We start from the raw sequence: 25,894 nt of genomic DNA on the forward strand, positions 1-25,894 counted from the left end.
GGCCACCGGCAGGACGCAGACCTACGAGGGAACACCCAGACGCTGGGCCATAAGCCTGTCGTCGAACTATGGCCAGACGGCCAAGAGAGCACCCGCGGCACGGACGGCGGTGTGACCGGGGGGAGGGGGAGGGGGGGGGGGGGGGGGAGAAGCTGATATATACCTCATGCCTGCCATCCCTTGGTGGTACACCAGCACACCTAATGATGGCAACGAGGTCGATTGCCGAAATATTGTGTCCTTTGTACACTCACACCGGCGGCGATTCGGAGGTTCCTCCCCCCCTGCCCTCTGAAGTCAGTACATTCTGGGATATTTCTGTCTTCTCCTTAATCTGGGTAATGGCTGGTTCCCAGGCTTGGTTAAGGGAATAGCCGCTGTCACGATTTAGTTCAGGTTTTCTTACTCTGATCTCTATAGTTTTGGTAAGCCGTACAGCCTCAGAGGAAGAGGGGACCTGGGTCGTAACTTCTTTGTGACCTCTTCAGGGAAGCCAGAATCTATGAGAAGTGCTGCAGTTTTCCTTTTGACCCTCTTGGTAGGATCAGTGTCAATCTTGTGGTATGTAGTGTCATCTAGCAGGTGTAATGCCAGTGGGACAAGATTATCATAGCGTTACCCTTGTCTGCCAGTAAGACCACTACGTCTGGATCTTCTCTTAGCTTCTGGATGTGCGCCCTCCCTTTTTTGGAAATATTCGGTTTCATAGGTCTAGTTCTAGTTATGGCCCTGCAGGTTTCGCGATGCACCTCTTCCACTGCTTCAGGTAGGAGTTGAGCCGCTGTCTGTTCAACTATACTAATGATGTTGGCAATGCTTCCTCTTCAGGGAAGCCAGAATCTATGAGAAGTGCCGCAGTTTTCCTTTTGACCCTCTTGGTAGGATCAGTGTCAATCTTGTGGTATGTGGTGTCATCTGGCAGGTGTAATGCCAGTGGGACAAGATTATCATAGCGTTACCCTTGTCTGCTGGTAAGACCACTATGTCTGGATCTTCTCTTAGCTTCTAGATGTGCGCCCTCTCTTTTTTGGAAATATCCGGTTTCATACGTCTAGTTCTAGTTATGGCCCTGCAGGTTTCGCAATGCACCTCTTCCACTGCTTCAGGTAGGAGTTGAGCCGCTGTCTGTTCAACTACACTAATGATGTCGGCAATGCTTGCATCTTTAGGTGTCAGAGCAAAGTTCAATCCTTTCTTGAGAACCGACATCGTGTCATTATCCAGTTCTATGTTTGTGAGATTGATAATGGTCTTGCCCCTACCTGCAGAGGGCCTTTTCTCTGATATACATTTGAACTTGGATGTCTGTTGTTGGGTGGACTTCTTTTGAGTACAGTCCACTGTGGCCCATGTGACACCATCAACCCAATCCCAGATGCAGGAATTGAACTGGTTGGTGAGTTGTAGATGTAGCTGGAGGAGTTCTTTATTGGTGGTGTCCAGACACCACCGAGTGTAGTGAACTATCCCTCGTACCAAAGCTAGGCTGGCAAATTTCTTGATTTTTTGGACTGTTCACGAGTCAGTGTGGTGCTTTACCTTAGCAAAATTTGGTACCACACGTTCTTCTTGCCACCTTATAAGGAAAGCAAATGAGCTCAGTAGTTGACTTCGTCGTTGACACAATTTCTCGTATCTTTTCATACTTGATACAATTTCTCATATCTTTTCATACTGTGGTGCATCTTCTCACTGTAGAGGTATGTGATGTGATTCTTCAATTTCTCCAGGTGTATTTCATGACGAAATAAATCTTGCGTTAACAGCCTGGTGTGAATTGACCTTGCTGCCATCATCAGGTGTGCTGATGTACCACCAAGGGATGGCAGGCTTGAGGTATATATCAGATTCCCCCTCCCGCTCCCTCCGCAGTCTGCACCGTGGGTGCTCTCTCGGCTGTCCGTTCTGGGGTTTGACGTCCGGCTTGTGGTCCAGCGTCTGGATGTTCCCTCATAGGTCCATGCACAGGGAGGTTTGCCGGTGGCATTTTGGAGGTTCCTCCCCCTGCCCTCGAAGTCAGTACATTCTGGGATAGTTCTGTCTTCTCGTTAACCCAGGTAATGGCTGGTTCCCAGACTTGGTTAAGGGAATAGCTGCTGTCACGATTTAGTTCAGGTTTTCTTACTCTGATCTCTATAGCTTCTTTGATGATACAGTCCCAATATCTCGAAGTCTGTGTTAGGATCTTGGTCTTGTCATGATCCATGCCATGAAGTTCTGATAGGCAATGCTCGGCGATTGCAGACTTATTAGGCTGTTGCAATCTCGTGTGCTGTTGGTGTTCACAGCATCGGTCTTCAATGATGCTAATTGTCTGACCTATGTACTCCTTACCGCATTGACACAGTATTTTGTAAACCCCTCAATTCCGTAAACCAAGGAACTGCGAAGAAGTGCTCTGGTTTCAGTTGGAGGGCAGAAGACGGTACTTACTTGACATTTGCGTAAAATGCGTCCAACACATCCCGATAAGGCTCCACAAAATGGAATGAATGGCATGGCCATGTTTTCCTCAGGTTCTTCATTAGTTTTCACCATTTGTGTTGCAAGTGGCAGATGTAGAGCATTCCGGATTTGCCTTTCCTTATAACTGTTCCTCAGAAACACAGACTTCAGATGGGCCAATTCTTGTTGGAGACTGCCCTCGTTAGAGAGGGCGTGAGCTCTGTGTACAAGAGTTTTTAGCACATCGGTCTTCTAAGCAGGGTGGTGGCAGCTATCCGCGTGTAAGTTAGGGCACCAATATTGCTGACGAGTCGGTGTGAGTTTTCTTCCTATACACACTGTGCCCCAACCTGCCATCATCTCATCTTCTGAGGAGATCATCCATCCGATTCTACCTCTATGGTGAACTTGAGAATATCATGTCTTGAGTTGAGATGTGCAAGAAATTCCATCATCTTGTCTCTTCCATGTGGCCAAATAACAAACGTGTCATCCACACATCTGAAGAAACAGGTAGGTTTTAGATGCTCTGACTCTAAGGCTTCATCCTTGACATGTTCCATGTCCATGTTAGCGACGACGGGAGAGAGAGGACTCCCCATAGCAACACTTCAGTTTGCTTGTAGTACTCACCGTCAAATAGAAAATATGTTGAAGTTAGAACATGTCTGAAAAGAGTGGTGGTTTTCTCATCACATTTCTGGCCGATGAGTTCCAGAGATTCAGGTAATGGAACCCTAGTAAGCTGGGAAACCGCGTCGAAGCTCACAAGTATGTCAAATTCCTTAATTGTGAGGTGGTTGATGTGTCCCAAGAAATCTGAAGAGTTACGAATATGATGTGGGCATGTCCCCACGTGAGGGCTGAGCAGCTCATAGCTCAGTCACAGCTTAAGTCATGTGATCTCGCCAGCCAATGACAGTGAATATTCAGAGCATCAGAACATGTGATGTAGTCAGCCAATAGCAACATCACTGTTAAGTAGCGAGAACACACAAACAGGGAAAGTTAATTGTTTAAATTAACATACATAGTGCTGCTACAAGGGAAAAAAAAGTTTTGACATTTAATATTGCTCTCTATGGTCAATAAGCCGCAATAGAAGCTAAGCTTTCACATATTATGTTGATTTTTGGTAAGCTGTACAGCCTCGGAGGAACAGGGGTCCTGGGTTGTAACTTCTTTGTGACCTCTTTAGGGAAGCCGGAATCTTTGAGAAGCACCCAAGTTTTCCTTTTGACCCTCTTGTTAGGATTGGTGTCAATCTTGTGGTATGCGGTGTCATCTAGACCTGCTAGATGACACTGCACACCACAATCTGTGACTTGGCATATTCGCTAAATGGTGAGCAGAAACTATCTTTTTCATAATATTGTTACATTCCATCCAGGATTTTCCATTTTAGGACTATTTTCTGTCGATAGAAACTTTTCATGGATGTTACTCTTTGGCCATACATAAGACATTTATTTTCTGTTTGACAAAGACAGTGACAAAGAAGCCATTTATCTGCATTATTAATCTTCTATAGAGATGACTAAGTGATAGTGAAGTAGATGTACATGAACTTAAAAGTGAGAAGCATGGCTGGGATCTTGTGAAGATTTTATTAATTCGGATTATTCATAAATTATACATTCGAATTCTAGCTGATGCTAGATTAGTTTTAACTTAAGTTGAAATGTAAGTTAATACGTCATGTATTGGTGTTGTGTGTATCTGAAGTTTATCAGGCTGTATACGCGGACGGACAAGGAAAAAAAAATTCCTGGATTTCCTGGTTAAAAATACACCTTCTCCTGGGTGAAAGCACACTTTTTCCATGTTAAGTGACAGTATATTTTCCCTCGGAACTGTAAAACTTATCAAAATCCTTGAATGGTTTATGGTTTTATACCTGGGTGTAGAATTCAGGGGAAAAAACACGTTTTGAAAAGATCTTTGATATGCAGCAACATGTACACTGCATACTTTTGTATACGAAAGTATAAATTCGAATTCCACCAAATCGAGACTGCGATGAGCTTTTGTAAGCCAGTCATAGCTCATGTCACGTGATGTTGCCAGCCGATGACAGTGGATATCAGATCATCAGAACACGTGATGTAGTCAGCCAATAGCAATATCACCGTTAAGTAGCGAGCACACACAAACAGGAAAAGTTAACGGTTGAAATTAACATACATAGTGCTGCTACAAGAAAAGCAAAGCTTTCACATTTAATATTGGTCTCTAAGGTTAATAAATTGCAAGAGAAGCTAAGCTTTCACATATAATGTTGATCTTTTTTGAGCATGTTACACTTTAAGATATATCACACAAATGTGCCAGTACAATTTTTAAAAATTACATAAATGTGTGATCTTCTGGGCTCGAAATTCTTCTAAGTGGTTCGTCATCAAAGAGCTGACTTTTAAAAGAGAGTCAAATGGTCTGTGATTTAAGAAATTCATCGTACATTCTCGCGCAGAGTTCAACTTGCGTAAAACGAAATTTACTTTGAAAGTAACGCTTTTCAAATCACAATTCGCAATATTTTCCTGTGACCTGTTAGAAATAGGTTCATTTCAGCAACTGCCAGAGCACGTCAGATAACAGGCGCCACCCTGCTTGCGCAGCTAGGAAGATGCAGGAAGTCGTATGATCGTACATGTAAAACATTAAAAGATCTTACATTATGTCATAAAAGAAACAAGACATCAGAGGATACATTTGAAGTGCATACTTGAAGTGCACATTCGTTATGTCCAGATTCCCACTGAAGTACGCCTTGACCTGATATTAAGCTCTTCAGTGTGGTTTTCGCGATGTAAATTTTCTTGGAGTACCAGTACTGTATGATCTCTTTATAATGGCATAATGCCATATGTGCTAGAAGATGAAAACGTGCACTTGAAATGCAGAGAACAGTTGAAACTAGCCAATAGTGTGGAATTAAACACTTCCTTTCAAATACCTTGACTGCCTCAGAGGACAAGATTAATAAAAGCCAAATTTCTGTAGCAAACCGAGAAAAATAACTTCATTATTCTGCAAGGCGATTAATGCTTGATTGTCAGAAAGGTGGAAATAAAATAAAAACTGAAACTAATAACATGTTTTAGCCTTCTGTAATTATGTGAATGTATTTTAATTCACTTGATAGCTCCCAGCCATAGGAATCCCTTTTGTTTTCTCTACGATATTTAGGAACTGGGGCAATACAAGATAGTGGCGACAGCGATTAGCATTCATCCCTTTGGCATTACTCCGCTCAGCTCGTATAGCCCTGTCCCCTTTTATCTGCAGGGAAGTTTATTTCTAGATGCGACGAGGATTCCCCTGACAGAGACATCACGTAAACTATGCACACATTCAAAAATGAACTTATGATTCATTAGGAAATCAACTTACAATGAGTTCAAAAGCCAACAGGGATGCGTTTCAAAATCGTATGAATAATTTATAGACTAATGTGCGCTGGCTGCTAGGCACTTCCTGAAACAAGGTTTTTTTTTCCCCCCTCAATAATATGAATTTGGCGTCCTCATGCCGAAATTGCCACCCGGACCAGAAACTTCAGTTTGCCGCCCCCCCTCCCGCCCTTCCTGGACACGGGCCTGCTGCACATGCGTGAATCTGGCAGCTTGGGCGCGCCAGTAAAATTTTTTCCTAGTAGCATCTGGCTGCTTGCTGCTACTGCTTACACAGCCAAAAGCCACATATATGTCGCCGGAAGCGGGAGAAGGTACTACTCATACATGACTACTGTGCATGAGCATGATCCCGCTCGTAACTGCTAAAAAGAATCTAATGTAAACAGCTGTGGCGTCAAGTGCATCACAGGCAATTTGTTGTTATGAACATTGCATAGTCTTCCTAAATCCTTTGACACATTTTGCTGTTGGCAGGCACTTGTATGAGCACTGAGTTTTGTTGTTGTATATGGCGCACTTCCTTTGCAATTTAAGTTTTATCTTCGTTTTTTCCTCTCGTTCATGTTTTATTGCTGCAGCATTATTCTGCAGATTTATATGAAAACTAAAACAATGAAATTTCCCAGAATTCTAAAAAATTCCCACGTTTTTCCCAGTTTTGTCCCAGGTGAAAAAATTCACATGTTTTTCCTGGATCTCCCAGTTGTTTACCCCTGTTTATGGGCACTCAAGAGCTAGGTTATCAGTCCCCTACAGATGATAAAAAAAATTATTGTGGAGAAAATGGCTAAAAATATTGTCACACAGCGAGGAGTAAACCCACAAAATGACACTCACTCACTCACACGCGTTGACCCACACAATCACTCTATCTCACATACCGTAATTCAACAAAGAAAGGAACTATGCCTGGGATTAAAGCTGGTAAAATGAAAGAGGAGTTAAAAAAATAACTGCACAGGGAAATATGACTGGCTGGCCGATTACAAAAAAACATGGGTGAGCCAGTCTGTAAAATACATTAAAGGTACTAAAACTGAAACTAAAACAAGAAATACAAGAAAAGAGCTAAAATAGCAGCACAGGGAAAGTGATTGTGCTGAACACTTACAAAACAAATGGATGAGCAAGACACCCTGTTAACACATTAAAACCTCTCCATAAAATTTTAGGAAACAAGTTGGACATAACACACCTTAAAACTCTAATCACATTCAAACTAATGTCACTTATAATAGAGAGCAGATCTGTTGGCAAATCTGTCGGTGCCCTCTGGTCCAAAAATAAAACAGTCTAGAAAAATGTGGCAGATAGCAGTTCAAAAAATTTTGGAACTTTGTCCACAAAATTTTTCTATGCTTATCATTTACTTATTGTGCATGGACTCCTATGAAATATTTCCCTCCATAACTTATACATCACTCCCAATGCCACTTCCACTTCCAGAAGCAGTCTTGGTATGCCTCTTGCTGGATTATGCAAAGCACCATCTGCGAATTTTTTTTATCTCATCTGTCTCTGCAAATCTTCGTTCTTTCAAGGGGAAACTTTGCAAATGAAAAAAGTCAGCAGGGGCCAGGTCTGGAGAGTACAGAGGGAGAGGCAACACAGTGATTTCATTTTTTGTGCAATTGTCATGCAGTAACAAGGATGAATGTGTGGGTGTGTTATTGTCATGCAAGAGCTATGAATTGTCCCACCACATTTCAGGCAATTTCCTTCTGAAATGTTACATACTTCTGTGATCACTTGGACAGTCAATCTTCGATTGGCATGCACAATTTTGTTGACGTCCCTGACATGAGCGTCACAAGTAGGCATCGAACGGCATCCTGATTGAGGGTCTTCTTTAATTTTCATCAGGCCATTTTTAAACCGTGTAAACCATTCATAATATTGAGTGTGGCTTAAGCACTCACCACTGTAGCCTCCCTGCATCATTTGGCGTGTCTCTGTAAAGGTTTTCTTGAGTTTCACGCAAAATTTAATGCAGACGTGTTCCTCCTTTAACTCTGTCGTCTCGAAATTCGCAAACTGTGCGACACAACATTCTACTCAATGTAACACTGTAACTAACAGATGTACAACAATGAAACTTCTGGTAGTTATACATTAAACGCAGGCATGTGCAGGGATGCCAACCACACTTTGCTCTGACACACAACTGGCAAGACATTACTTACGTTCAGGAATTTTTTGAAAAGGCCTCGAATGCCACGTGCACCACACATTTAAGGGTCCTCTTGCCAGAGGAAGAAGCCATGCACCAAAGGGGGGCTGAGCACTATACAAAGATGAGTGGAAAGAACCTCATCCCGCCTGCATGGCTGGAAGGAAGTATGCTATGGTCAGATTCTGCACTTCACCAGATACAGTTATTGTCTGTCACTCCCAGCCACAGTTCTTCCCTTCTAGGCACCACTCTGTACATCAACAGTGAGGTGCTAGCTTGCAGGGGAATGGCACACTGAACTACTTGAGGATAGTGACATGCTTCCTTGGCTGCTACGTGCACCCTTTGATTCCTCGCAATATCCACGTGCCCTGGCATCCAGCAGAAAGAAATCTTCTTCCCTTCCCCATCCTCTATAGTTGTAAGAGGGTGTCACGGATATTCTGGACTGCTTTATCTGCTGGGTACAAGTGTTGCAGAAACTGAAGGACACTCAAGGAATCCGAATGGACAAGGAATTTAGCACTTGAAACGAGTCTCATCTGCTCCAGTGCAGGCAAAAAAATAACAGAATAACCTCCTGTTAAGACCCATCCTAAATATAGCTACAGTGTTGTGATTTTCAGTTAAAATGTTATAAAAGAATTTATTAAAACATATGCAGGTACGTAACCTCTCCTGTACTGCACTAAAACTAATATTATTTTGGCCCTGTGTGGCACGTGGTTAAAACCCTGGATTTGGGGTTCCATGTGATCCACATCAAGGGACTCCAGCAAACACTTTGTGTAGATCCCAAATGATCTCGTTATCCTTCGAAGAATGGTAAAGAGACATTCCACAGTGGACAGAGCAACGATAGAGTAAGCTGGTGAATTGGGAATGGTGAGGAACTTACATGCCTGACACACAATGAGGAGTTGGTACTGGATGGTAAGTGGCAGTTCACTAGTCTCAGCAAAGGGACTTGGGACTGGTCCTTTAAGTGCCCCTAGGCAACATGACACCCTCATGGTGTACAATGTCAGTGATCTTCAGGTAAGAAGGTCTCACTGACCCGTACATTGTGCAGCCATAATCTAGCTGTGATGGCATGGAGGGCGTATAAACCTGGAGCAAATGTGCCCTGTCTGCTCCCTGAGACTTGTGGCTAAGGCACTTGCAAGATATTCAGTGCCTACTGGGTCACTGCCTTCAAGTCCTTTAGGTGTAGCTACCTCAACAGTTTGAAGTAAAAAATGAGGCCCAGAAACCTGAGATTCTTTTAAAGGAAGGATGGTATCCCACATACGCGATTCAGATAATGTAAAAAGACAGTGAGAATGATTAAAATAAATCAATCTCTCTCTCTCTCTCTCTCTCTCTCTCTCTCTCTCTCTCTCTCTCTCTCTCTCACACACACACACACACACACACACACACACACACACACACACACATTTTCTGCAGAAAATGTAAAACCAGTCTTTTCACCCAGCACCTCTTATCTATTCACTGTACGTTGCAACTGGGGGAGAAGCAGAAGAACACAAAATCACCCACAAATAAGGAGCACTTGACAGTACTCTGTGCTGTGAATCTTGTACTGTCAAAGAGGATGATACTTGAAACACTACCCTACACAACACAATTCTCCTGCACAAAACCATCTGACAGCACATCACCTAAAAAGGCATCTTGAGAGGAAGGAGTAAATGAATATGGTGAGGTGACCATGAAAGCCAGATTGGTATACCTGACAGAGAATATTGTGCCTCCACATAGAGTCATACATCTTACTAATGTCAAAAAATACCTCCACAATGCTGTTCGCTTAAGAAAGCCAGCTGGATTTCCACCTCTAGCAGAGTTAGGTTGTCGACATTTGATTGACATGTCCTGAATCTGCACTGAGAGCAGCTAACAAGCTGTCTGATCTCTAATATCCAAACCAGACGATGCTAACCACGCGCTCTGGGGTCTTTCCTACAAGGCTCATTAAGGCGATGCTTCAGTAACTAATGGGACATGTTCAGTGCTTCCTCGTTTGAGGAGGCGTATCAAAATTGCCCGTCACCCCAAGTCGAGAAAGTGGCTTGACAGCCATATCAAATTAAAACATTGCAAGAGGACTTCCTCTGACATTGTTTGCAAGTGCTGCAGCTTGCTGCACTGGATTCTGTTGTGACCGGGCACCATATCATGAGTGTCAAACAGTACAAAATACAGCTCCCACATGGAGAACGGACAGTTGTAGGACTCCAAATGGGTGGACTGGAAGTCCAACTCGGGCCTCTCCACGGTAGCCTGGTAGTCTGTACAGAATGCTTTGTAGTGGCAGTAGTCTGTGCAGAATACACTGCCATTGCCTGTACAAAGTCTCCAGGTGTCATTTGGAGACATCACTGTTTCAATGACTCTGCCGCACATATCCAACTGCCTTTACCTGTCATTCTCCTTGTGGCTTCCAATACTTTTGGAGAATTAGTGGAGCAGTTCAGAGTGTCCACGAATGCCTGTCATGACATTCTCTTGCACTCTTTGATGATGTATTGAGCCCTTGCCCTCACTAATCGATAGGCTGCAAGGCTTTCTGCTATTGAGCAGCACTTAAACCGTGGCAGAGCCGCACTCCTGACCCAGATTACTGAACGACACTAAATCAGTCCACCAAGGTACAGAAGATGACCTAAGGAGTTCGGGATGGAGAAGTCAGCGGCAAGGTGGATCACTCAGCTGATGTGGTCCACCAATTCCTGGGCACTGTCATAGCATTCAAACATAGTCAGCTGGCTGAACAGTGTCCAGTTGGTTCTGCTGACCATACATCGTGACTCTCCAACTAGGGACAGCTCCAGCCAGTAAGTGAATGCAATATGGAACACAATCACTCAATGAAGGTCATCAATGCCTTCCCACTAAACAGAGACCACAAGGGCTAGAAAGAAGAAAGAAAGGTTGATGGCTGAGGATGACTCAGTAGCAGCACAGAAATGAGTGGGAGTGCCTGTGTTGAGTATGCACAGCTCTTGAGAGGTCATGTGGTTCTCAAAACCCAACCCCGAGGGCAAGTAGAGACACACACCACAATACATGATGGGCATTGAAGTCAAAGGAAGTTCTGGGAGTTTCAATTCCTTCACCTGTGTCCTGAACCCATTAATGTTTCACTGAAGTATGGGAGCCATTTATCAAGGGGTTTACACTTTCATCCAGTTTATCTGGCAGGGAGGGGAGCCCACAATTCTCTTGAAGCATGATGAGTATCCCAGGCCAACATCAAGGTCCACTGGTTCAGCAGATAAATCATGAGAGATGCCACACAGAAGGACATTGACATCATCTGACTGTTGACTTCCAATCTCTGTCAGCTGTGAATCTTTTGCTTTTGATTTTTCGGCCTGCGGGGCTTTAGAGCTGCAACTGTGGAAGTGGTAGTATCAGAACTGGAGGGTGGACCAGACTGAACCTCTGGAGGGGCAGAGAGCTCTGCAGCATTGGCGACCAGTCTTTTCTGATGCTCTGGGAAGGGAGGTTCAAAATAACTGCAATAGCACAAATGCACTGACAAATACAGGTACTAGTGTTGATACTAGCAATCTCTGTTTGTGTAGCAGCACTGATTTTCTGAATAGGTTTTTTAAGAGCTGAAGCAAAGAAAGTAGTGAAGTGGGGGGCAGCATGGCCATACATCTTTTTGGCCTTACCACATGGGATGCGTTCCATAGTTTTAAGGTCTTGTACTTTCCATTCTTCAAGATATATGCTGCAGTCTGTACTCCAGAAAGGATAATCCGCAGAGCAATTCACACACTTCAAAGGAGATGAATGAATGACTTTTTCGTGGGTGGCCTTATCATATTTGCCACAAGTGGTTTCCCCCTTACATTCAAGAGTAATGTGCCCAAAGCACTGGTATTTAAAACCACACACTGGGTTGAAGACATGACGCCACACATTTAAGCAAGGATAACCTGCCTTGATACACTGGCAGTTTCAAGCTATTGAAAGTGAGGATTAATGAGTCACATTTGAACAGATTGCCATTCACCCTTTTCATGACGTACTGCACATCAACAATGCCTTCTTGGGCCCACTAAGCTTCGCGAATGACCATAAGATCCCTGCACGACACACCGTCTTTGCTGTAGCTCAAGGTGGTGTGTAGCTCAATTTCAGTGGCACATGCCTAGAGGCTTTTTGCGTTCTGCAGGTTTGTTGCTTGTTAAGAAATAGAGGTTTCAACCAATAGTACCCCATTGCACAAATGCTTGACAGATTTTAATGTACCTTCTGTGTCCTGTAAACCATTTTGCATATAGAAAGAGGAAACTTTCTCAAAGCTTCCCTCTCGTCATTTAACTACTAAAAACACGTTCTGATGCTGAGAATGCATTCTGTTACTAAAGACTGAACCATCCAGAATAAATCTACAATGTGGAGGACTCGTCACACAATGCGTCTTGAGAGATGGGGTGTTGATACCTACCAACAGTATATCCATTCACAAGACAAGTGGGATACTGTGCAATGAATGTAAGTGGTGCACAAGGACAAAGGAAAAAGTTCTCAGCTAAATGCACTTAATTTACAATGAAATGCTCTTTTAAGTCAATTATAAATAGCCATCTATACCTACAGGGGCTGTAGCCTCTTCATCATACTTAATGTGCTTTCTAACCATTAATTTCTTCACATGTGGGAATAGGCAGCACCACAGAATGCCAGATGTGATAAATTATCTCAGCACTGAAACATATTTGAGGGCACCTGAATTATCCTAATTAAATATGATTTTTCTTTATATTTTGCAATCCAGATGTCTGCCTGTAAATTTTTTCAGTCTGTTAATCCAGGAAGCTTGGATAATATATACAGGTTTTTCTTACTGTTTGAAAAGCAGTCAATAAGATAACTGCCTTTTTCATTCTAGGAAACACTGATCATAGCCATTTTGGCAGAAGAAACTGATTTTGCTTATTCTGGTGTAGAGCCACTAGGCTCCAACCACAGCCTTGATTCCTTTATCATTTCAGGCATGAAATTGCACATTATCCACATAATTGCCATTATCCACATCCAATTATCCACATAATAAACTGCAACATGCAATCAACTGGACTCCTTATCAATGGTTAAAAAATTACCGAAACACTATGTATCTCATTTTCTTTCAGACACCATTTTACAAGTGCAGAACTCCTCTTGCAGAGCTCCTTTCAGCTAATTTTTCCACATATGAAGTACTGTGTTCTTTCTTCTGATATGTCTATTGCATCAGCTATTTTATATAAATATAATCTCAGATCATCCAATACTATACTGTGGACTCTCTCTTTTCACATTTGGTTGGTACAGGAATGTCCTTCATGTGAAATAACTTTAAAAAAAGAATGGGCACAACAGAAAATGAACGGACATTGGTTGGGACCATACACATATGTATCTACTTTATTTACTGCTATTTTGGATGGGCATTTTACTTAGCAGGCATTTGTTGGTTGGAAAATGGGCATAGTCCGAAACTAGTCACCAACTAAATAAACATCAATTTTAGTTCTACCTCTGGCTGCCTCCTTTTGCATCAAAATACAGCTTTTCATTTCCTAACTTCTGAAAAATGAAGGAACAGATTCCTTACAAAATGTCAACAATTCTGGAAGGGTATGTCTTTACAATAAACTCTTCAAATAAAAGAATTTTATGATGACTTGGAATTTTATCTCCTTCCCACAAACGTCAAGGCTACCTTTCAAAAAACAATATTAAAAAACCTAATAATCAACTCCGTCTGATCAGGCCTTGGAAAGTCTCAATGGTTCCGACAAACTCAGTGTCATCCTCAGCCAATAAGGATCATCGGATGTGGATATAGAGAGGCTTGGGGTCAACAACAGTCTCCTGGCATTTTTTAGTTGTTGTGACCTGGAGGGGCTGTTACTCAGTCAAGTAGCTCCTCAATTGACATCATGAGGCTGAGTGCATCCCGGTGGGTCAACAGTGCATGGCGGCCTAGATGGTCACCCATCCAAGTGACAACCATGTCTGACGACACTTAAAATGTGCTTCATTTAGACTGTGTATTTACACAAGCTATATGGAGGGAAAAAAAGAGGTTTTATTCATCATTTGACTGTTGTTATTGCTGTTGTAGTGTCTAGTCCAAAGACTGGTATGATGCAGCAGCTTTCCATGTTAGTTTTTCCTGTGTAAGATTCTTCATCTTTGTAGAACTACTGCAAACTTACTATATCTGAGCCTTGACCTCCATCTACAATTACTCCCTGCCCCACCCCTCCTGCCAGTACCAAACTAACATGTCTTTCATGCATCAAGATGTGCGCTATCAACCAATTCCTTCTTCTAATCAGGCTGTGCATTAAGTGTCTTTCGTCCTTAATACAATTCAGTAAAATCTCATTAGCTTTTGGATCTACCCACCTAATCTCCACCATTTCTAATTTTTGAGCAGTTAACAGCAAACATTACAGTTCTTAAACAGGCTTTTAATACCTTCGTTACATTATTATGATGACTGGAAAATGAGAAAAAGTAATAAATGTTGTGGAAACATTTGTGACAAGCCTCCATTTTGAATTTATTTTAGTACTGTGGTGCACTCCCTTAATGAGACCATTCATGTGGTGTTGGGGGTAACACTCCATCCATGCAATAAATAGATGTAATGGGGCTACAAACTTGGTGCAACCTTTCTATCTGATACTGCTTCAGTAGCCCTGCATGTTTTATCTAGGAGTTTCTTGTGTTTCACGAATGCAAACTTTTTCTTATTTTGCAGACTTCATATAACACAAATGTACACTTACCTTCTTCTGTAATGATCCTATAGCTTCCACAACACTTTCTGCTGACATTTCACAAGTAATTGGTAGTCTGCCCTTAACCCTTATATGTAAATATTCTTTCCAGACTTCACAATCATCCACAACTTGATATGTCTTGCTTACATATTTGTTATTAATGTTCATGTATGCCTTCAGCTCATTTGTTTCATCTCTTACACACACTATTAAAACATGGTGATCCAGCTGACTGGTGTTCTGAAAATAAATTTATCAACCATAATTAGACATTCTTTCTTCAGGAATAACTCTGACATATTCTGAAAACACATTTTAACCACTTTTTCAGTGTAGTACAAAACAAATAAATATTTACTTACATTAACTCTTATATATGCTTTAAGTAAAGAACAAACTGGACACCAACAGAAGTTTTGAAAAAAGTGGATTTTGATCCACAGAAAATTGTGACATAGCATCATCCAATTAAGATTATTAGATGGGATGTGACATTCTCATCGCCCTCTGTAAGGTAGTCAGTTACTTGTGTTTGTAGCACAGAATATCACTTTGGAACAGTAATGTGTTACCAAACTGAACATCTACCTAGCCGATAAATGATGATTGTGACACGTGAAAGCACATTTTTATTAGATAAATATTTTAGAATTCAAAATGTTTGGAGGTTTTTGTGATAGATGAAGATATTTGATTTATGAAGCGCTCAACTGCATGGTTATCAGTACCCGTACAAATTCCCAATCTTTGCACAGTCCAGTCTCGCCACTTTCCTGAATGATGATGAGTCTCCGGTTGGAGAAAACCCCGACCCAGCTGCCAGGAATTGAGCCTAAGACCCTGTGATCCAGTGACAGCAAGATAGCCACTAGACCACAAGCTGTAAACATTTTGCTGTGATTGTCTGTGCATTTGAACAGATACAGATACACACTGCATGTCTTCACAGTGAGACGGTGCAATTTTATTTTAGCACAAGTTGCAGTACATATGGGGCATGGTGCCTGTTCTATACTTCGACATCCTGGTTTGGAGTAGCGAGGTGCACAACTGAGTACAGGACATGTCGTGATAATGCTGGAGAGATCAGAGTGGACAATGCACATTTAGAGTGCTCTGTCAAAAACTGTTTACTCTGTTATTGTGTCTCAAGGTGTCAATTTGACATTTTACATTGAGATTGAGTGAGCCTTGTAATGTTTCTTCTGAAAAAAATATCAATATGAGGAGCTGCTGTATTTAAGAGCAAGAATGTATGTCACATTCATTGGAAAAGTGTTGTATTTATTTATAAAATTGCTTATTATGCTAAGCTTTATACTTTCAGTTATAGATGGACAATATGGAGAAGAAGCCAGAGCTTTTTAGTATTTTCAGTCATGAAGAAATAAAATGGTGAGCTAAATAACATCCTGTAACTGCAGCTCATCAGCAAATTAATCTTCTACATTGAATGAAACACTTCAGATGAAACAATAACATTCCTGTTTTTTACTTTCTTATTTATTTTGAAGTGATTGGTTAATGTTAAGTTGGTACCTTGAACAATTGCATTCGGTATTTAGAAACTGTTCTCTTGCCATGACCACAATTTTTCATTAGACCAATGATCCAATCGTGGAAAAAAATCCCTCAAAGCTGAACACCAATCTAAGTTATCCAGCAACAGCTGCTACTGACGGAAACTCATTGATGGAACATGGTGACCAAATTAATTGCAACTGTTAGTGTGTTCTTGGGATTGAATCCACAGCCATCTACATGATTTTCCAAGAGACTTTTCTTAACACAGAGACTTGCAGAGGGTAGGTAAAATTTCATGTAATCCAAAAATAAAACCTTTAGTTTTTGTATTTCCGTAAACAGCTACTTGATAAGTTTTATTTCATCTGATGAAAATCCTATTCAGCACTGTGACAAACAACAAAATATGACTGTACCACAGTTTCCCAGGGAACAAGCAGCAGTCATGTTTCTGGATCTCCTTGTATGACACTCATCTGACAAAAGTGGGAGGGTAAGGAACAGATTTAAAATATCGATCAAGACAAGGCGTTAAAACCAAGAAATGAAAAATAATAAAGAGGAAAAAATGGTGGAAAGTGTAGAGACCAGGACAGGTCACCCAGCAAGGGCCACCAAGCGACCGCTGGGGAAGGTGGGGTTGGGATCCAGAGAGGGGTGCCCCACAAACTGCCAAAGATGAACAGAAACTGCCATCATGGGCAAAACATAACACCAGGTCAGCTGAGTTGGTGTCATCTGCTAGCATCAGAGGTAGCATGTTAGGAAGATTAAGATGTTGCCTCAAAGTAGCCAAATTATGGCAGTCTACGAGTATGAGGGCCACCATCGGGTGGACTCTGCATCGGCTGCGAGTGGCATCCTCACACTGGAGAATGTGGCCATGGGTCAGTCAAGTGTGGCTAATGCAGAGTCGACAGAGGACAGTGGATTCCCTGTGAGAAGCATGTAGGGAAGAGTGCCACACAGTTGTTGTCTCCTTAACTGGCCTCAGTTTGGGTAGATCAGAGCACACCATTCTGAGTTTCAGACTGACAGCAATTTATGGTGTATAAATGGCTGAAGGTACAGTTCTGGGACCCCCATTTCCAGAATTGATATCTTGGTGGCCAATGGTCAGCTCATTCATTTCCCAAAATCCCAACACGACTGAGATCCAAGCAAAAACGACTTGCTGCCCAGCGTGATGTAGATCAGAGACGAGATCCTAGATAGATGTAACCAATGGGTGAGGAGAGTAGCACTGGTCTATAGCCTGAAGGCTGATAAGGGAGTCACCACAGATTAGAATACTCTTGTCCATGCAAGAATGAACATGGCTAATGGTTAATTTAACAGCCATCAATTCAGCAGTGAAGACACTACAGCCATTTGGCAGAAAGTGGAGTCACTGCACTGTGTATATGTGTACGCAACATCTGTCTGTCCGTCGACTGTTGAGCCAACAGTGAATATCACTTCCGAACCCGTATACTTCTTAAGGACAGTCAAGAATAGGCAGCAAAAAATCATGGGGTCAACAGAATCTTTTGGACCAAAGGAGACTTCGAGGCAAATCTGAGGTCGGGGCATGCCATGGGGCAGATGCGATGTCTTCCTGACCAGAGGCAACAATGGAGGAAGTTGCAGTTCCGAATAGAGACACTCGATGCGTGCAGCCATTGTAAACACAGTTCTGGGTCGCTGCTGTGAGAGTTGGAGCTCCTTTCCAGGTAAAAGGACACAGTGGTTGGGATGTGTTCAGGGAAGCTACAAACCCATATAGCAGAATTCAGCAGCTTTTGTTGGCACCTGATAGGTATTGGGGGGTCTCCAGTCTTGACTAGTAGGCAGTGGAGTGGCCCCTACGAAAACCATTCTGAGTTGTAGCCGAAAAGGCCCTGAGACTCACTGAGCCAATACAGCCACTTGCTCGCCATGCATTCGAGCAACTTATAGAGAATGTCAGCAAGGCTGACTGGGCGATAACTGTCCATCTCAAGAGGGTTCTTACCCGGTTTCAGCATCAGAACTATTGTGTTTTTTTGCCACTGAGCTGGGAACTCACCTTTGTTCCAGATCTGATTAAAGAGTGCAAGAATGTGACACTGACAATTCACTGAGAGATGCTTCAGCACTTGGTTGTGGATGTGGCCTGGCCCTGGGGCCATATCAGGTCGATGAGCTAGGACACTATAGAGTTCCGATTCACTGAGTGGAGCATTATATGGCTTCAGGTGGCAGGTAGTGACAGATAAATGCATTCACTCCACCTGCTGTTTTATGAGCTGCAAGGCAGGGTGGCAGATGTATGTGTGTAATGCTCAGCAAAATGTTTGGCAATAGTATCTGGATCAGTATAAACAGCAACATGTAAGGAAATACTTGGTACATCTGCACGGGACTGGAAGCTGTAGGTGTGTCTGATCCTTGCCCGTACCTGTTACAGAGATGTATGTGATTCAATGGTGGCAACATACCATTACCAGGATTCTTGCTTTCGTCATTTTGCGAGGTAGCGAACATGGGCACAGAGCCATTTAAAGGCAATGAGGCGATCTGTATGGTCCACTGGTGTACTGCCTTCCAATAGGGGGATCCCGAGCAAGAGTGGAAGGCTTCTTTGGTTGCCAAAAAAAGAATGGCTATCTCATATGCTGAACAGCCACATCTATACTGTCTTGTGATGGGGAGAGAAGGACGACTGCAGAGGTGAACCTGTCCCAGTCAGCATTCTGGAGAACCCATCTGGATGGATGTCCAGGGGAACAACACTGAGTGTGGGACAGGAAGATCGGGAAGTGGTCACTACCACACAGGTCATTGTGGACTCTACAGTGGATATATGATAGAAGATCAGGACTGAAAAAGGAGAGGTAAATGGCCGAATAAGATCTGTGTGCCACACTGAAGAGAGAGAGAGAGAGAGAGAGAGAGAGAGAGAGAGAGAGAGAGAGAGAGAGAGAGAGAGAGAGAGTGTGTGTGTGTGTGTGTGTGTGTGTGTGTGTGTGTGTGGAGGGGGAGGGGGGGCACACACCAGAGTTCAAGAGTCAAAGAACGAGCTGTGCCAGTAAAATTTTGATGTCCTTACCACGATTAGAGCTCATTGTTCCATCCCACAAACAGTTATGGAGGTTGAAGTTGCCCAAGACTACAAAAGGTGGGGGTGGGGGTGTAATGCAGACAGTACATCCTGGGATACGACATCATCAAGAGGGAGATAAACATTAAAGATGGTACCATCCTGATGTGTCAGTGCCTGAACAGACACAGCCTCCAAGGGTGTATCAAAAGGCACAAGGTCACTGTATACAGAGTCCACCACGTATGTACAAACTCCACTCGATATCCTCTCATAGTTGGTATGATTCTTAAAATAATCTCAGTAGGCACGAGGGGGTCTAAGTTGCTGGAAACCATGTTTCCTGGATGGTAATCCAGATTGCAGGGTATATGCTTAAAAGCAGTCAGGTGGTGGAAAAATCTGTGACACTTCCACTGGAGGATCAACCTGCCTCAATGCTGTGGGGTCATGAAATGGCCAGGGGGGCAGATTATGACCCAGTGTCAAGTGTTAACATTAGGTGAGATGTCAGGGGATCCACTGATATAGGTTCTGTGGCACACTGCCTGAGGAGATCTGGTGTCTCACGGGCCACCACAATCTCCATGTTGGGCACAGAAGGAGTACATGCAGAGTCCGGTGATGTACGGGCAACTGGAGTTTACTTCATGGCAGAGGACTTCTTTTTGTCCTCCTCCTCCTCAGATGATGAGAACAGAGAAGGTTTTCCTGAATTGGTTTCAGGGCAGAGGAAGAATGAGAAGTTCGACAGCCTGCAGGCTGCGATTCCTTCAGCCACTGGATAGTGTTTGGCTATGGGCCAGCAGGAACCATGGAAGGAAGGGTCGCAAAGCACCTTTTCCTAGCTAAAGAAGATGGAGGAAGATGAAGTGCCTCCAGCTGAGGGATGGGGACTGGTGTTCCCAGAAGGTGGGGAGCCAATGCTCCCGAAGTGGGTGTTGTGGATGCACCAGAAGGGCTCCCAAGCGCCTGGGGGACAGGTATCAGCCGGCAACTCTGAGGGTTCACCATTAGAGATTCTACAGAGGAAGGCACCATTGACAGAGAAGGTGACACAGTTGCAGCTGTAGCATAAAATTGTGTCATTTGTCTAGGATTAAAAGCACATACGTTTTTCTGACCTCTTGATATGTGAGCTTGTCCAGGGTCTTATACTCCTGGATTTTCTTCTCACACTTAAAAACAGAGCAATTTGGTGAGCAGGGAGAGTGGAGCTCACCACAGTTTACACAGATGGAAGGTTAGGCACAAGGAACATTCACATGCAGCAGATGGACACAATCCCTACAGACAGGGGTAGCAGTGCAATGGGAAGGCATATGTCCAAACTTCATACAACTGAAGCATCTCATACAAGGAGTAGTATATGGTTTCACGTCGCACCAGTAGACCATCACCTTGACCTTCTCAGGCAACATACCACCCTTGAAAGCCAAGATGAAGGCCCCAGCAACAACTCTGTTTTCCCCTTGGTCCCCTATGGACATGACAGATGAAGCACACACCCCATCACTCTATGGTGGCCCGCAGCTAATCATCAGATTGTGGAAGAAGATTACGATGAAAGATGATGCCCTGGACCACATTAAGATTCTTGTGGGGAATGACAGTCGCAGGAATGTCACCAAACTTTTCACATGAGTTTAGCACCTGTGATTATGCAAGAAATGATGTTTTAATTAGGAGGGAGCTGCTCTTGTTCTTAGAGATGGCTGTAACTTCCCCGTGTTTGTCTATAGTTTTCCACAAAAAAATTAAGGTTTTGTGGTCAAACAGGTGTCCCCACTGGTTCTTGTACAGACCAAGTATTGGGGGGGGGGGGGGGGGGGGGGGGAGAGGAATTTACTCCTTGTCGTCTGGTCCTACATTCCTCCTACGGCACGGCAAGGAAAGGGAACGCATTGGGATCAAAATATGTTGCATCATATGAAGCCTTTCCTTCCCAGCCACAGCAATGGCTACCTGGCCAGTAATCCACTGTCAGTGGTCCTTGTGCCCCAGTCACGATGGGCACATACCCCATGGCATACAGTGCGCAGGCACCCACAGTGTGATCCCTGAGTGGTCAGGGGGCTACCATTACGCAAGTGCTTAATGATCCGCCACATCAGGATGCTAACGTGCTGGCATTTGAGTGTATGAAAACACGAAGGAAGGGTGCCAGAGTGGACAAGCACAGAGGTGGAGTGTACACCACAGTGGGTGATCTTCCCTGCATGACACATACTTCTGTAAAATTTGGAAAAGATACCAGGTCAAATCCAATAATGGGGACAGTGTAAATGTTAATGGAAGGTGAGGATAGTGCCGAGAGCAAAACCAGAAATCAAGACCAAAATCGTGAACCAAGTCCAGGCAGAGTCTGCACCAAAAGGACCATCTGACACAGAGTCACAAGAGGTAAGAGATTGCTAAAGTGTAGATTTGCAGCACATAAAGGGAAGTAGTGCAGCAAAGGCTGGGGCCCCATGCTAGCCAAGTGCATACTCACCAAAGGGCGGTAAGCCCCCTCGGGGTTCCGCAAGTAGTTGGACTGTAGAGTACAAACAGCAATGTAGATAAATACATACAAAAAATTCTGCTATGGCTCAAAGTGCATTAAGCAGGAATTTCAATAGCACCAGAGTTCACAAAAAATCAATGACTGTACGCTTGTTTATTTAGAGATGCTGTTAAAATTTGTGTGAATGTCAATTGTACACCTGTGTTGCCATATCAAATGTCTGCTAATCATATTAAACAAATAACATAACAACCTACTCATCAATAAAATTATTACCATTTGAAAAAGTGTCAGTCTGCAAATGGCTACAGTAGCTCACTACACTTAGAAGATGCTGACCATTTGTGCCAGCAATATGACAAATAAGCTGATGAATACATATTAGCCAAAAAAGCTTTTTTTTACCAGTGGCAATAATTAATAACAATAATAATAATCAAAAGATGCTTATAGTAGGCAATACTAACCTCACTTTTGTGTTTCTGATTCTGTTCTTCATTGGTATTCACAGATCTCAGGACACCACACAATGTAAGTCCTGCTGGAAGGTTCCTTTCACTGAATGAGGCCTTCTCGTGAAAGTCACCCTCTTGCAAGTTTTTATTAGGATTCAGTTTCTGATCAATGGAGAATCCCAGCACCAAAACATAATCGTGTTCTTTAATTCCATACAGGCATCCAACATTTGGTACATCCAGTGCTACTGCCCTCTGTAACAAGATGGTAGAATTGGTGACTGCCACCATGGAAGCTATAGGATGGGTGCAGTGAACATTCATTCTCTCACATTTCATGTCACATAAAAGACATATTTTAGGTTTTTGGAATGAATCAAACTATAAACCAACTGGCAGGCTACCTCTGTACACTATGCTAATAACCAATTACAACTAACATTAAACTACTCATACTAATAATTGTGGAAATTATTTCTAAATCTCTTCAAGCAGCAGCCTTCAAATTAATGGGGAAGGGGCGTCTTTCCGCTATCATTAAATAATTTCCATGGCTCATCAAAGAAGAATGCCTTCCCTGCCAGGGAAATATTTTAATATGTAAATTGAAGGGGGATCACTGCTATCAGCTGCAGCGGGACATTTTTGTGGAATCAGTGCCAACATGTGAAAATGTCAAAGACGGATTCGAACCCAGGGTCTCCTGCTTATTAGGTATGTGCGGTAATCTGGGACACAGCATTATCACAACTGCACTGATAATCTCAGTACGCCTCATGGTTGTTCCATGCTCCCATCGAATGCCACCAATCTGCAGTTCCTGGCCATTATACTCCTGTTCACCACTTAGAGATTCCCACAGGAGGTAAGACATATTTGTGCATTCACATTGAGGAAAGTGGATCCATTGCCCAGGTAGGCTTATCAATTACTTGAATGTGCAGTGTCTGTTCCTTCAAAAGAAGACACTACGCAGATAAATGTCCCGCTGCAGCTGATATGTGAAAATCTACTGTTGATGAGAGCAAGCTCCAATGTCATTTGGCTGGGAAACTAGCCCTACATGTAAGTGTAAATAGTGAACTCAATGGTTACAGCATATGATGTTCATATGCAAAAAAATGTTGCGACTAGGCTACTGTCTGTAGGGGAAATTGTCAAGAAGGGAAATACAGTCACTTTTGACATGCAAGGAGCAAGAGTAATCAATGAAGATGGTGAAGGTATGTCTACAGCAAGTAACGAAGGGGATATTTTTACGTTGGATGCCTCTGACAGTAAAAATAGCTATGTTAGTCATTCAGTATAGTCAGCAGAATGTTTTTTATGGCAATGTAGACTCGGACACCTAAATAGAAAGGGTGTGTCTTTAATAAGGGATATGGTAAAGGGAATACATAATTATAGTGTATCCAAGGACCCTTGTGAGACATGCATAAAAGGAAAACAAGTACGGCTACCTTTTAAGACTAGTACAGTAAATCTGCAGAGGTCTTACAGTTAATCCATAAAGATGTATGTGGTCTGATGGAGTGCAAATCTATAAGTGGGACTTACTATTTTCTTACGTTTATTGATGATTATTCACGATATACTCATGTTTATTTTCTTAGTTCCAAAGACCAAGTGAGTGACACTTTTGAGGAATATCATAATGTGGTTGAAAGGTGGATGGGAAAGAAGATAAAGGTCCTCAGGTCTGATAATGGGAGGGAATATGTTAGCCAGAAATTGAAGACACTTCTGGCAAAAATGGGAATCAGGCATCAAACTACCATAAGGTACAGCCCATCTCAAAATGGGGTTGCTGAGAGGGCTAATAGGACCACTGTCGAAAAAGGAAGGAGCATGATAACTGATCCTGAATTATAAAAAGATTTTTGGGTAGAGGCAGTGTGAACAGTCGTATATTTGAACAATAGATCACCTACAAAAGCGTTAAGGAACAGAACCCCCTATGAGATATGGGCAGGAAGGAAACCTGACCTAAGCAATATTAGGGTTTTTGGGTGTGATGCAATGGCGCACATTCCAAAACAGCTGAGAGGAAAATGTGACCCAAAAGCTAAAAAGTATATTTTTGTAGGCTATAGTGAGAATTCAACAGTCTACCAATTAATGAATCCATTGTATAAAAGGATAGTTACAAGCAGAGATGTAGTATTCTTTGAAAATAGAAAGGACTCTGAAGAGGACAAGACTACTAACTTAACTGCACCTAGTTCTGAGAGTGAAACCTTATGTGCAGAAAGAGAAAGTGAAGAACAGGAAGAGAACAGTCAAAGGCAAATGGAGACTATTTATTATGACAATGAGTTTGAGGATGAACAAAATGAAGATAGCAATGTAAGGGGTTCTTCTCGCGTACCAAAACTGTGAGATGTATGCAGTCCAGTCTTTTAATGATGAGCCAGCAATAGCAGACGAAGCAATGAGTGGCCACCGAACTCTCAAGAATGGAAGGAAGCGATGGAAAGGGAATTGGAATCTTTATCTCAGAATAAAACCTCTGAATGTGTAAATAGGCTGGCAAATAAGAAACCATTACAGGTAAGATGGGTATTCACTTTGAAGAGCCCCGAAAATTCATCACCAAGATATAAAGCATGACTTTCAATAAAAGAATATTCACAAAAACAAGGCGTAGTTTACAAAGAAACTTTTTCACCCGTAGTCAAGTATGCCTCATTGAGATATCTTTTAGCCTTGGCAGCAAAACAAAATTCAACAATTCATCATATGGATGTAAAAAGAGATAATTAAATGGGATATTGGAGGAGATATATGCCATTCCACTAACAGAAGTCATGAAAACCAGATTGGAAAGAAAAAAGATTTGGCATTTGCGAAAAAGAATTTATGGACTTAAACAGAGTGGACATTGCTGGATTCAATGTCTACATGAAACTCTAATAAATACGAATATGTAGCAATCTAAGGCAGATCCCAGTATATACTACAAAAGGGGAGGAGAAGGGATAATAATAATGGCAATATGGGTGGACGACTTCTTTATCCTGACTAAAAACAAAAGCCAAATGAGAATTTTTAAGAAACAGCTGCAAACCAAATTTAAGGCGCATGATTTGGGAGAAGTTAAATGTTATTTAGATACACAGATCACTAAGGATGAAGAGAGACAAGAATTGAGCATAAATCATTCATCATATACAGAAAAAATCTGAAGGAAATTTGGCATGAATGATTGTAAACCCATAACTACTCCAATGGAAGAAGGAGTGAAGGTAAATATAAATGAGATAGATGTGGAATGTCATAAGAATGTTACATATTTAGAAGCAGTAGGGAGTCTGTTATATTTGTCTCATAGGTCACGACCTGACATTGCTTTTGCCACCAAGGCAGTGAGCAGATACTGCAGAGACCCAAAGGCTGTGGAAAGGATATTCCGATATCTAAGAGGAACTTCAAACCACAAATTAAGATACCGTAGAGAAGGTAATGCTAAACTAGAATGCTACAGCAATGCAGACTGGGCGCTGAATTACTCCAC

The 25,894-nt window shown here is 42.5% G+C and overlaps 1 protein-coding gene across 1 annotated transcript in view; it reads right to left on the reverse strand.

Annotated features, from left to right (window-relative positions):
- The window catches only part of LOC126412601 (ufm1-specific protease 2), a 74,709-nt gene that overhangs the window by 31,484 nt on the left and 17,331 nt on the right, over positions 1–25,894 (reverse strand). The window contains exons 2-3 of the mRNA XM_050082268.1: positions 22,393–22,635; positions 14,841–15,074 (exon numbers count right to left, since the gene is read on the reverse strand). Of these exons, the coding sequence (XP_049938225.1) occupies positions 14,841–15,074; positions 22,393–22,635 (477 nt within the window). The remainder of the gene's footprint in view (positions 1–14,840; positions 15,075–22,392; positions 22,636–25,894) is intronic.

This window comes from Schistocerca serialis, chromosome 7, assembly GCF_023864345.2.
Source record: "Schistocerca serialis cubense isolate TAMUIC-IGC-003099 chromosome 7, iqSchSeri2.2, whole genome shotgun sequence".
Lineage (NCBI taxonomy): Eukaryota > Metazoa > Arthropoda > Insecta > Orthoptera > Acrididae > Schistocerca > Schistocerca serialis.